At 42.3% G+C, this 12591-nt stretch overlaps 1 protein-coding gene across 2 annotated transcripts in view; it reads right to left on the bottom strand.

Annotated features, from left to right (window-relative positions):
- GRAMD4 (GRAM domain containing 4) overlaps positions 1-12591 on the bottom strand; it is a 58789-nt gene that overhangs the window by 34859 nt on the left and 11339 nt on the right. For both annotated transcript variants that reach the window (XM_042872674.1, XM_042872675.1), the window contains exon 3: positions 6596-6716. In XM_042872674.1, the coding sequence (XP_042728608.1) occupies positions 6596-6716 (121 nt within the window). The remainder of the gene's footprint in view (positions 1-6595; positions 6717-12591) is intronic.

The raw sequence follows: 12591 nt of genomic DNA, 5'->3' as shown, positions 1-12591 counted from the left end.
AAGGCCAGGCTGGATGTGGCTCTGGGCAGCCTGGTCTGGTGGTTGGCGACTCTGCACGCAGCAGGGGGTTGAAACTGTTTGGTCACTGTGGTCCTTTTCAACCCAGGCCATTCTGTGATTCTATGACACTGCTGCATAAGGATTGAAATGCATTCTCCACATATTTAACTACTCTTACAGAATTCTCATTTCTCTTGCTTCAAAAACCTGTTTTCACGTTGTCCTATAAAACTTACCCTGCATTATTTTATCTTCAGCTGATCTTTGCTGAACTACACTGTCTGTGATATGTGGAAGAAAATAATGATAAAAACACTCTTCTTTTTTAAATCCAACCAGACTATGTACGAGGGCAAGTAGTAAGACACTTAAATGCTAATGAGGTAAGATATGGCAAAAAAAAGTCAGTGAAGATGGAAGATGGAAGGAAGAGCTATTCATTTTATTCCATTTGCAAATGCCTTGCTTTGTTAATTCAATGGTTTTCCTTTGTGATCACCTCCCTCCTGTCTGCTTGAAAGAGTCTTTCACGCCTAAAGAAGAGGAAAAAGATTTTCTAATGGGAATACGGCTGTCTCATGAAGCCAGAGAAGCAGACAGGATACATTAAAAATGGACTATGTTTATCTGGCACATATCTTTTCCTCCTTCCTCCTGCATTCTGTATGGGCACTCTGTTAAGAGCAGAGAAATGAAACAGTTAAATATTTAAAAAGAAAGAATAAAGCACACGCACATTTTCACCATAAACTTTCTCCAGCTCAGTTCAGTTTACCTGCACACAAACTGAAGTGACCTGTCACTTTCAGAAACAGCTAAGCCAGCTCGCTTTAAGCCAACCTATCTCAAATCTGGCTGTTAAAAACTCCCCCTTTCTCCTTTTGCTCTTTTTTTCCCCCTTCTCCTTTCTTTGTCATTTTGCTGCACCTCCATTTACTGCTTTTTGGTGGTTTTTTGTTTGTTTGTTTTGTTTTGCTTTTTAAGGCAAAGCTCCTTCTCCAGCATCTTCAATAGGCACAGCTTTGGGGAACCAATTTCTGAATCTTTTAGCATACGCCTACAGGAACTGAGAGAGAGGCATGGAATTCCTCTGCACTGATAGAAGGCAGAGCAGAGCTGATCCTGAAGCAGCAGCAGCAAAGGCTGAGCCTGAACTTTCATCCTGCTGCTCAGGAGTGTGGTATTCTTCATCTCAGTAGCAGAATTTTGTGTTGTGTGTGAAGTGTTGTTCTGTCTTACATAAATGAGGAAGTCTAATTTAAAAAGCACATCTTATTCAACATCTATGCGAAGTGGTGTGGTCTTCTCTCTCACCACTCCTGTTGCATCCCACTTGGAGCAGGTGATGCTAGAAAGAACTGAGATGTCATTACTACAGTTGGAACAGAATAATTATGCTAATGTTTAATTAGTTACCTTACATTTACACACAGACTTTTCAATTGAGCTTTATTATAATAGACACAGAAAAGACAGGAGCATTTCACTTTTGCAACGGGCTTTAGCTTAAAAAGCTTCCTGAAAGCATGCTGATTATCTTAAAAATCAACAACTCACTGAGATAGATCCTACTCTCAAAACATCCACTGTGAAGTTCTCTACTGTTAGATGCACTTCTGTCAGCTTAAAAGTCATGAGAACTACTGCTCTGTGAATTTTCAGAAATTTCAGAGAATAAAAATGCCAGAAGAGCTGCAGATCCATCTAAAATGAAGAGAGCTGTGAAAAATGTTGTCGTTAGCGCAGGAAGTGTTTTCACTCCATGATTTTGGCAGAATAAATGAATCAGGCTATAAACATTTCATCTCCTGGTTTGGGAATAGCTGCAGACTCTCTAAGACGTCTGTGTTACTGAACCAACAAGGGAAGGGCAAGCTACAGAGCTCCTAAAATCTCCAGCCCAGTTATACAACAGGGACAGGCACAGTGTAGTGTCCACACTGCTCCGCTCAAGGTTTCAGCCACTTCCAGCCTCACAATTCATGAAGCAAAGCTGGGCAGCCAAAGGAAAAAAAAAAAACAACGCAGGAGGAAGAGCACGCTGTATCTACATAACACAGTGTTGTAGGCAGCATCTGTCAGAAGCAGTGAGGGAGCAAGTTTCAGAACCAAAACCAATCTATCTTTGTCAGCACAGTGCTGCACTGAGATTAACTGGCCCCACAGAAGACGTCAGAGGAGTGTGGGATCCTCCTGGGTTGGGCCTCCCAGGCTTCTGGCACCTTCACACAACCACTGTCAACACGTTTTGGGCAATATCTAGTGCAGGCTGCATAAGGTAGCCCTGGAACAGGACCAGCCCAGGACTCCATCCTGCTGCTGGCTCTGGGCTGTAATTGTAGCCTTTCCTTCTCTGGTATTGGAAAGCCTGGGCTCTCGGAGTCAAGCTGAGAGAGCAAGAGCAGAACCCATTCTCCACCAGCTAGATAGAGCACTGGACATGTACTGATCTCCCAGAAACACCCATCAGGAATCTGGGAGTCCAGAATATTAAGCTGAGAAAAACAAGGCTGAGGTGAAGGCACAGAGGCAGTACACAGCATCAGCACACTTTAAGAAGGCGGGCTGCTGCATCAACTCCTAATTCCACTTCAAAATTTCTGAACCAAAGGTGACTACAGGCTGCTAAGTCAGCAAGAAAGCAAAACTTGCACTGAAACAGTTCCCCTGCTGTTTTCCAGCTTTGCTGCTGCAGCAGGCATTTGACCTTGGTATCAGGAACAATTACACCAAGGGTACTGTGACAATGGGACTCTGACTCAGCTTTACAGTCACTTTGTTGCATACAATTCCTGTGGCTTTGCTAGGAGCTGTTAGTGTTTCTATACAGAACAGGCCTTCAAACAGGATAATTTGGTCACAACCACCAGCACCACACATTAAATCTCCTTTTCTAACATCCCAGATGTACCTGAAGACCACACAGGTATCTGGAGCTCTACTTTCTTCAGTACATTCTGTTAATTTGCTTTTCATACAGTCACTGAGTTGGTTAGCAACAAAACAGAAGAAGTCACAGTTAGCCATACACACAGTTTAAAAATGCATACCAGAGAGGGAGAAAAGTTCAGCAGAACTTTTAATGTGAAAGATGCATTTTCTCAATTTCTTTAATATTGTTATAAAAATCATAACCTTGAACAGTGGTTTTTTAAGCACCAAGGGACTCCTGCAACAGCCTGCTGAACAGAGAGGGATGCAAAATCCTTGTGGGAAGGGACCTTATTTCCTCCCAAAGCCTTTCACTCTCATTCCAAGTTCCTTCAGTTCATGTCACCAGGTGACTCTTCTCTAAGACACCTGGTTTATTTACTCTCAGCTGCTGCCACCATCATCTCCTCTTCCTTGAGTTGCTAAAATTGAGTTGCAACAGGCTTGAACATCCCTAAGTGAGAATTAGCTAATGCTTCAGGTGAGCCATAGGATGCATGCCTACCCACAAAGCATGCCTGTAGCATAAACTAATACCAGCTGCAGAACTGCCCTCTACAATCAGGCACAAACACAGGGAAAAAAGCCCTCAGTGAGGTACAAATCCAGAAGGATATCGCCTATCCTTTTGTCTTCCAAATGCAAGAGCAGCAAGTTAGGCTTTATTTCTCCTTTAGATACAGAAAGTGTGAAATGGAAGCACTGAAAGCTGTTGTAGCACGGTTCAATAGTTTGTTCATCTGTACTAAGTATGATCTGAAAGAACAAATACTATGAACCATGTTTTCAAAAACCGTGCTAACCATACCATATTAGCCTAGGCACCCCAGTTCAGTATCTGTCTTCCAAACCTGAGCCCTCAGCTAGCATCCACGTAGTGCTGGAGTGCACAGAAGCAAGGTTGTAGTAATGCACCGTCCTTTACAAATGTAAAATAGCAACAGCTCCAAAACTATTTTTTTTTCATCCACTTCTGTTTGGTGTTTCCAGCAGACAGAACTCTTTGCAGGTTTCATTCAGCAGGCATTTAAACAGTGTTCTGCAGGAACGACTCACTGAGTCATCCACTCCAATACTGCAGCCTGGTACCCAAAATGCTGTGGTCATCATTCCTATAATGAGGCTCAGAAGGAACCATTAGATTATGCAGATTAAGAACATTCCTGTACGGACAGGAAAAGCAACTTTAGCCCTTTTGGCTGGAAGAGTCAGATGATCCCTCCCTTGCTTAAGATGTCATTATCTAAGATCCTTTCCTCCTGGTGAGTGACAGAAGGACTCCTGTCAGTCTGAAGCTTAATATCCTCACATTTTCAGTCACATTTTATTTGCATTTATAGCTATGGAACATGCTAAGTAATGCCTCTCCATCTTCACCTTCCTGGATTTTTAGATTCTCTCTTTAGAAAGGAAGGAAGGGATTCATTTGGCACCACAGATGAAGATATTCTCCCTTTAGAAAACTACATTATTTTGTGAGCGTGTTGGGTAAATATTTGCTCTAGATTTCCGTTCCAGCTTTTAGAGGCTATGGTCGTGCGTAGATGTGTTTTACTGAAAATATTACTGAGCCAAACTGCACTTTTTACTCGTGCCCACTAACTGTAACTGTTACTGTGCCCATTAACTTGACTGAATGTAATTTAGGAAAGATCAGCAGTCTGCTACTCACTGAGCTATACATTTACAGCCATAAAGTGACCTGCAGCTTTATATACACATACAGTACAGTGTGGTGTACACCTAACTTTTTAAGAGACCTTAAGGGAACACATAATTTAAAAAAAAAAAAAAAATCCAACAAATAAAAGCATGCAGATACAGTTAATAGCCTTAAAAATCATCTATTGAAGCAGTAAGATTTAAAAAACAACAACAGAAAACACTAAAAACCAGGCTTTCTTCCAAAGGCAAATAAAGCAAACAAACTGCACATTTCAAGAATGTTTCTCTGCTCATTGTCAGTTCACTTCTGGGAAGAAAAAAAGATATATATATCACACAGCATTTCTAGAACCAAATAAAAAACACAGAAAGAACCCTTCAACTCGTTAACCTCAAAGAAATAAGGAAGAGAATTAATGAATACAAGAACCATATTCAAAAAATTCAGCTCCTACTTCATTCCAACTGGCAAACACATTTCAGACCAAAACTCTGAAGGGGGTAAAAGTGGGAGTGAGGAATGAGATTTTTCTGTGCTTATTCCTTTACCAGTTTATCATTCCTTCTTTTGATTTTCTGTAGAGTTGCAAAAAACTCATCAGGATAAGAATGACTGCAGATAAAGCAAAGCCAAGGCTTCAGGAAAGACCTCTTGACCCAGCAGGAAGGCTGGAGTGAGCCTGACCTACCTACCAGAACCACCCCTGTTGGCCTGCACTTCCAAACACATTCTCAAACAATTATGTTCCTTATCTTCCAGCCTTGAGATTTGTGTTCAATATGCAAAAGAAAAGGATTCATTTACAAGTGGTTGATAAGAAGGTTTTCAGACTACAGCATAAGCCTGAAAGTAAAAAAATATTTGCAAAAATGTGTCCCCTACACATTTTTTAGCTCCTGTAACTATACACTAAATGCTGCAAATGGATTCACCAGCAGTGGAAGTGTTTGGCAGCCATACAATGTTTTTATAGCAAGATATACGTCCTTGTTCAAGCCAGAAATGAGTTCTGGGAAGGCCTACTTTCTCTCACACACCAAGTTACATTAGGAAATCATGAAAATCCCATCTGGTTCAAAGAACAATCTGATAACAGTAGCTTAAGCAATACAATTCCAGGGATATAAGAAGTATGAGGTAACTTCAGTACTGCACAGATGAGTTAGAATTCAAATAAATTACAACCAGCTTTTGCTTGGTAGATCAATCATGATACTTCTTCCAGGCTACCAGTGGAAGTTGGTATCAGCTTACCATACATTTTTGTCCAGTTTCTTTATCATGCCACCCTCTTGCACTCAGGGGAATAAAACATCAAAAAAAAATATTGCCAAAAGATAAACAAGCCACATAAAATTAATTTCAAGTTCTTGAGAACATGCTGAAGGTAAAATACAAGTCTTAAATTACTTTAAGACTTTAATCTGGTTATTGAATAGAATCTGTAAACATGTTATTTTTATCCTTAGAAAACATTTGACGAGCTTTGAGCATCTAAAAACAACCCTCATATTCTTAAGTTCAAAAATTATCCACTAAAATGACCATTTGGTAAAGCAGCTGAGTGAGAACTCTATTTGTTGGAGATCTCTGCTTCTATAACATTAAAGGAATGCCTGTCTTCCGTTCTGATCTGTTGAAATGAGGGCTGCTCTGTAAATAATTCCTCGTTTTATTATGTTGGCCCACAGTATCAGAGGCAGATGTTGGTGGTATTGCACTAGAGGTTGAACCTTCCAACAATATTCCCTTACAACACTAAGGCTTCCAATAAACAGCATTTGTCACAGAGCATTGTATGTTGTGACAAATGCCATTTAAAAAAAAAATACTTCAGTGATGTAGCAACCTTGAGAAACGTCAGCCCCTGCATTATCCAGTCATCAGCATACCGCAGAATTCTGATGCAACCTCTTGCAGTTTTGGAGAACATACATCAAGTCTTTTTCCAGCAGGCCTAAGCCATTCCTTTCCACAGAGTACTAATGTCATACTTACGCAAAAAGTGTTTTTCCAGTAAGGCTATTTCCAGGTGACCTTTGATTTCATTCAGTCTGTCAGACTCCGTTCGGTTAAAATCCTGGACTCCTGAAGCCATGATGATGGTCCCTGGACCAGCCTGTAAGAAAGCCAGAACACACTGACAGCTCAGAGGCACATTTGGTTTTGGTCATTTAAATATATCAACTTACTTTTAGTGCAGTAAAGACAGCCGTGGGAAAAACACACAAGTATCAACAATTTTGCATGTCTCTTAATCTGCATTTAACAACCAAAAATGGATGAGTGCAAACCAATCCAAAGCATGGTATCTTTCCCACGTGAATCTGAATGACGCAGACCTCAAGGAGATACAGAAAACAAATTTTCTGCTCCCTCAGCATCTATGCCGTACCATCATTTACCCTTTCTTCTGCTGATTTGAAAAGTGTAATTATACTATGCACCTCCCACTCCCAGTTAAGAAATGATGTGACATACTTTACACATTAAATTGAAAAGCTAGTGAAAGAAATATTCTAAATATTTACTCTAAAAGAGCATCCTGGGGGTCCAGGCGGAGGGGAGTCAGGAGACTGTCCTGACTGATTTATTGCTGTCACCCCGAGCACGGGAAATACTGCCAGAGATGAGAATTAAATAGCAATGTGATCAGTTAAGAACAGCAGTGACAATCGCCACCTCCACAAAGAGAGCAGAGAGAGAAAGTGAGCCCACACAGCAGAAGGCAGGTGATGCTGCCCATTTCTCATGAAGTGAGCATTTTCAGAAAGCAGGGAAAGGGGAGTGTGTGAGGGCATCTCTTCAGCAATGGAGGGTGAGGCCCTGCATGCAGTGCCCACTGCTTACAAGAAGGCTGCCAATGAGGTTTACAGGAGGCCAAACTGAACGGCATTACGGGAGCCTGCATTTTGAAAATGATCTTCAGACAAAGAGGGATTTATCATGAACACTTCCCCAATCCCTATTTATCTCTGAAAACATACAGGAGCTCTACTGCTTTCTGAAGTCAGCTACATATATTTAACTGCAACAGTTTAATTACATACTTACATCAACTCAGCTAATTTACAGGAGAGTTAATTAAAATACATTTTCTATGTCTTAGGAAAGGATGTACAAAGATCACAGGCTGCAAAGTACTTTTACTGGTGGGAATGATTTGCTCTTTTAAATAAAGCAGTGTGGAAATACCTATTAAACATCTGTTTTCTTGCTCAAGCTGAACAGACACAGTTTGAACCTCAGAACTGTCAATGAAGTCAAATGAAGAAGCGGTGGACACTTACTGCAGGACATCTACCTGGCATCAGCTTCCCACCTGGATTTGTTTCATATAGTGCCAAGCAGGGATGCTATTTCCTGTTCCAAAAGTGCCACAGTGACACCCACAATCCTGCAAGCTGTCGGCCCTGATAAGAGAAGCTGTCAGCACAGCGCTGCTCCCAGCTGGAGCATGAGCATCCCAGCAGCATGGCACAGCAGGCAGACAGAACCCACAGCCATACTGGTATGGGGAGATGCAGCACAGCATCCTGCTGTCCAGGTACCACACCTCCCATCCAGCCAGTGAGGTGCAGCACTACAGGCCACCTGACACTGCTCCAGCCTGGTGAGAGGAGCGGTTTATTTCCAGATGAGCACAGGACGGTGATTAACCTTGGTGTTGATTTCTTATCTTTAAACCTGGATCATATGCATTCAGTGCTGTAGGACTTAGTGTTACTGCTTGCTAGACACAGTCCCACTGAGGAAGGTGTGGCAGACGTCAGGCAGGAGCACCTTGCAATACGCTATAGGCAGGCAGAAGGAAGCATTATAAAAATGCAGACTGCTACCCAGTCATGAAAGCACAGATTTTATATTGCAACTGAGTTTTTATCACTCTGTGACTCATATAGGAGGGAGCTTAACATGTTTGGCAGAAGTACACCTTGCTCAAGAGGACAGCTTTTGGCCCCAGCATGTAGGATTAGATATGGAACTGGCTACAGACACTGCTGAGAAAATACACAGCTTAAAAAAAAAAAAAAAACCACACTAAAAACCCCCCCACAACATAAAGGCCAGAGAGTAAGGTGCTATACTCATCAGGAATGCTCACAAGCTATGCACATCAGGCCATGTGATAGCATGTGCTGTGACACTTCAGCCGTACTGCTAGAGGCACACTGCTCCTGCCACACTGCTCCCCAGTCCCACGCAGAGCAGATGGGATAGAAGATGACAGGTGAGGGAAGAGTGGAGGGAGAAAGGGGCTTGTACTTGTCTGAGATATTCAAGTTTCCACCCAAGTAATGGGATAAAAATCAGCAGGTACACACAGAATCATAGAATGGCATGGACTGAAAAGGACCTTAAAGATCATCTAGTTTCAACCCCCCTGCTGGGGGCCATTAAACTAACCCCAAACAACCTAAGCCAGAGAGAAGAAAACAAATAAAAAGATAAATTAAAATATAAGGCTGCTTGCTAAGAACACCAGGAGCAACATCATGCATGTACTGTATGATGTACAATAATAATGAAATGGTTTAACCTGAGTAGTAAGATGAGATGCACAGCAACACAAATTTGGTGAAAAACAGAGCACCCACTCCAAACTTAGTGACATCATAAAGTATTGCTGAACACAACTGAGAAGGGCCAAAAAAGTGAGCACATACAGGAAAGAGAGACATTTAAGCAGATGGCATTTCTGTCAGAGAAGATTTTTCTCCACACCAACACACCTTGCTCTGTCAAGAGGTGTTATGGGCTAAAAAGATAAGAAATGAGCCTGTTACGTTCACTGGAAGTCAGCTGCCTGTCTCAGGAATGCATAACTGACTCCACTCACAGGTTAATAAAAAATGTTCCTGTTGTAATTCCTGTGTTAAATGGGTAATAGCATTTCTTTCTTCAGTTGCTGTAGGACAGCTCAGGGACTGGGATTGGATTAACACAACTCTACTGTACAGATGCCCTTTCTTGCTTCTGCATGACTCAGTAAAAGCCTTAAAGGCTTCCACAGATTTCTGCTTTTCCATAGCTTCTCCCTCTCCAGCTTTGACAATGTTTGACGCAAGGACCCTCTTAAAATGTTGGCAATCACAATTACTTAGCGAAGATGAGTTTGTAGTGCCTAGGAAGCCAGCAAAATGCCACGGAGTTGAGCAGGAAGAGTTTAAGTCAGAGGGGTTAAAGGCACATTGCTGATGACAACAGACAACCTGCTGTCTGAACTCCTGCTCCACACCACATCCAGCTCCAGGTCTGAAGGCAAATCTCACTGGCCCACTAATGTGCTTTTATAGCCACCTGCAGGTTAGGTTTTTAGCAACAGCACCTCTCAACCTGAGAGCTCTTTACCTTCTACAGACTTGTATCCCAAGAGCCCTGGCATTTGGTTTTGAATGCTGAGCACCCAAACCTGTGAACGCCATCACTGCGCAGCCGCAGCAGAGGAACTCCATTGCTCAGCAGATACGAGTGCATCTCCATCTGCAGCACAGCATATCTCAGCATTACACAGACATGCAACTGTTCAATTCCTTTTATTTATTCACACAACATCACATGGAGATTTTTTTTTCCAGGAGCATCTAAGAAGATGTTGGTCTTGTTTCCAGGTTTGCAATCACCTTATTAGAGGAACAGTTCCCAAATGAAACAACTACTGACGCAGGCAAAGATGAGTGCTATTTTCACTGCAATTTGCACACCACATTGGTTGCCATACCCGGGGACAACAGCTTAGATATAACATCCTGCCCTTCTCCCCCATTCCTCAACAAAAACCCTCACATATTAGGGCTGCCCAGAGTGCACACGACTTCCAGATTACTTCCTTCATATACCCACACGCTATGAATTAGCCTGCTGTTCTCAACTGACACTGCTCAAAGATTCTTTGAAATAAGCAAGGGTTCACCATGGCTGCCACAAGTACCTGCTGCAGGGAAAGGAAAAACACCAGGCAGACGGCTCAAGAACAAAGCATCCGCATCAACTGCTAATCCTCAATAGCTGCTCTGGGAAGCACACCCACAACAGATAGCTCACAAAGCACTGCTATATTTTGAAAGATTTTTTTTGTTGTTATTTTAGTGGCAGCTTATTTTATCTGTAATGTTTGCCTGAGTCTTCATATCTTCAAATCATTGCAAATGAGGCAACAGATACACAAATTTTAAGGTTTTAATTGACATGCTTCAGGAAAAGCCAAACTGTACTGGAACAGCAATTAAATTAATGTTTGCTGCACCATAATAACTCAGATTTAATCCTAGCACACTGGCAGGGAACTTGCATAAGTAGATTAGGCTGCTTTCAGTACAATATGCCAGGTACCAGAGAGCTTCAATTGGAAATTCTCACTGAGTTCAGTGCAGAAGCTCCGGGGGCTGGAACACAAATTTGTTCTTCCCCTCTTCTGCCCAAGGGGACGTGATCTTCTCTCTGCTGTACTTGAATTCACTGTGTGTACTAGGAAACATTTTCTCCCTCTTATAAAAATGGAATACTTTTAACATTAACAGTGCATAAATTCACCTGGATCACAAAACAACGAGACACTATATAGAAGGCAAGACAAGCCAAAACAGGCAAATACAAGGATGGGCCATGATTTCCAGGGTGCAGTCCCAGCCCTGAAGATTTGCGTCATAGTAAATCAGGCTGCAGACATTACATCTCTAAAATAGGAAAACGTGATGCCTGAGTCTTCCCTCTGTACTCAGCACTAGTGAGGCCACACCTCGAGTACTGTGTTCAGTTTTGGGCTTCTCACTACAAAAAAGACATTGAAGCCCTGGAACGTGTCCAGAGAAGGGCAACGAAACTGGAGAGGGGTCTGGAGCACAAGTCTTATGAGGAGCAGCTGAGGGAGCTGGGATTGTTCAGTCTGGAGAAGAGGAGGCTCAGGGGAGACCTCATTACACTCTACAACTTCCTGAAGGGAGGCTGTGGTGAGGAGGGGTTTGGCCTCTTCTCCCAGGCAACAGACAGGACCCGAGGAAATGGCCGCAAGTTGTACCAGAGGAGTTTAGGTTGGACATGAGGAAAAACTTTTTCTCTCAGAGAGTGGTCAGGCACTGGAATGGCTGCCCAGGGAGGTGGTGGAGTCGCCGTCCCTGGCAGTGTTCAAGAGGCACCTGGATGAGGAGCTGCGAGATGTGGTTTAGTGCTTGTGGTAGCAGTGGTGATGAGAAGACGGTTGGACTGGATGGTCTTGCAGGACATTTCCAGCCTTGCGATTCTATGATTCTATTCTATGTGATAGCACTGAATGAAAGGGGCTTTAATTAATCAATTAATAAATCTTATGTAAAGTTTCAACATCACAATATGACAAATGCTAATACTTTCACTATAAAGAAGATGGAATGGACCAGGTTACTCACAGTCAATTCAATAATTGTGGTGTTTTGACAAAACGAGCTTGAAATACCATTGCTGCATATGGAGTTGAATGTCCACATTTATTAAAAAAAAAAAACAAAAAAAACTGATGCTAAAATGGGGAGAAGGAGTAATCTGGGAAGCCATTCAAGAACTGAAAAAACGCTTCACTAAGAGCTTATTAAGCAACACAGTGCCTGGGCTATGACATGGTCACAGTGTCCAGGAAGCCCCAGACACCTAAGAAAGTAGCTGCTATCCCAGAAGTACCGGGTAGTAAGGGCAGAGAAGGGAGAAGTACAACCTAGTCTAGCCGCAGGCATCCCAGTTCATTGCAGGGGAGCTGGACTAGGTGGCCTTTAAGAGACCCTTCCAACTCATATGATTCTATGAAGTAACTACACAAGGAAATGGACAGCCTGTAAGTCAAGACTGAACTAGTTCAAGGTAAGAGCAACGAGTATTTTGAACAGTACAGAAGATTCTGAACAGAATTCAAATGAATTCAAAGAAAAACAACAAATCTTCAAGTCTAGGGCTTCCCTCGCAGTGCCAACCTGTTCTTATGGAACAGCTGCTTTACCCAAACACAGGTCCAGGTGTTTATTATG

Source organism: Lagopus leucura, unplaced genomic scaffold, assembly GCF_019238085.1.
Source record: "Lagopus leucura isolate 7727_CA_CO unplaced genomic scaffold, USGS_WTPT01 Super-Scaffold_100008, whole genome shotgun sequence".
In the NCBI taxonomy this organism is placed as follows: Eukaryota; Metazoa; Chordata; class Aves; order Galliformes; family Phasianidae; genus Lagopus; species Lagopus leucura.
This window is presented reverse-complemented; position numbering and strand designations above follow the sequence as displayed.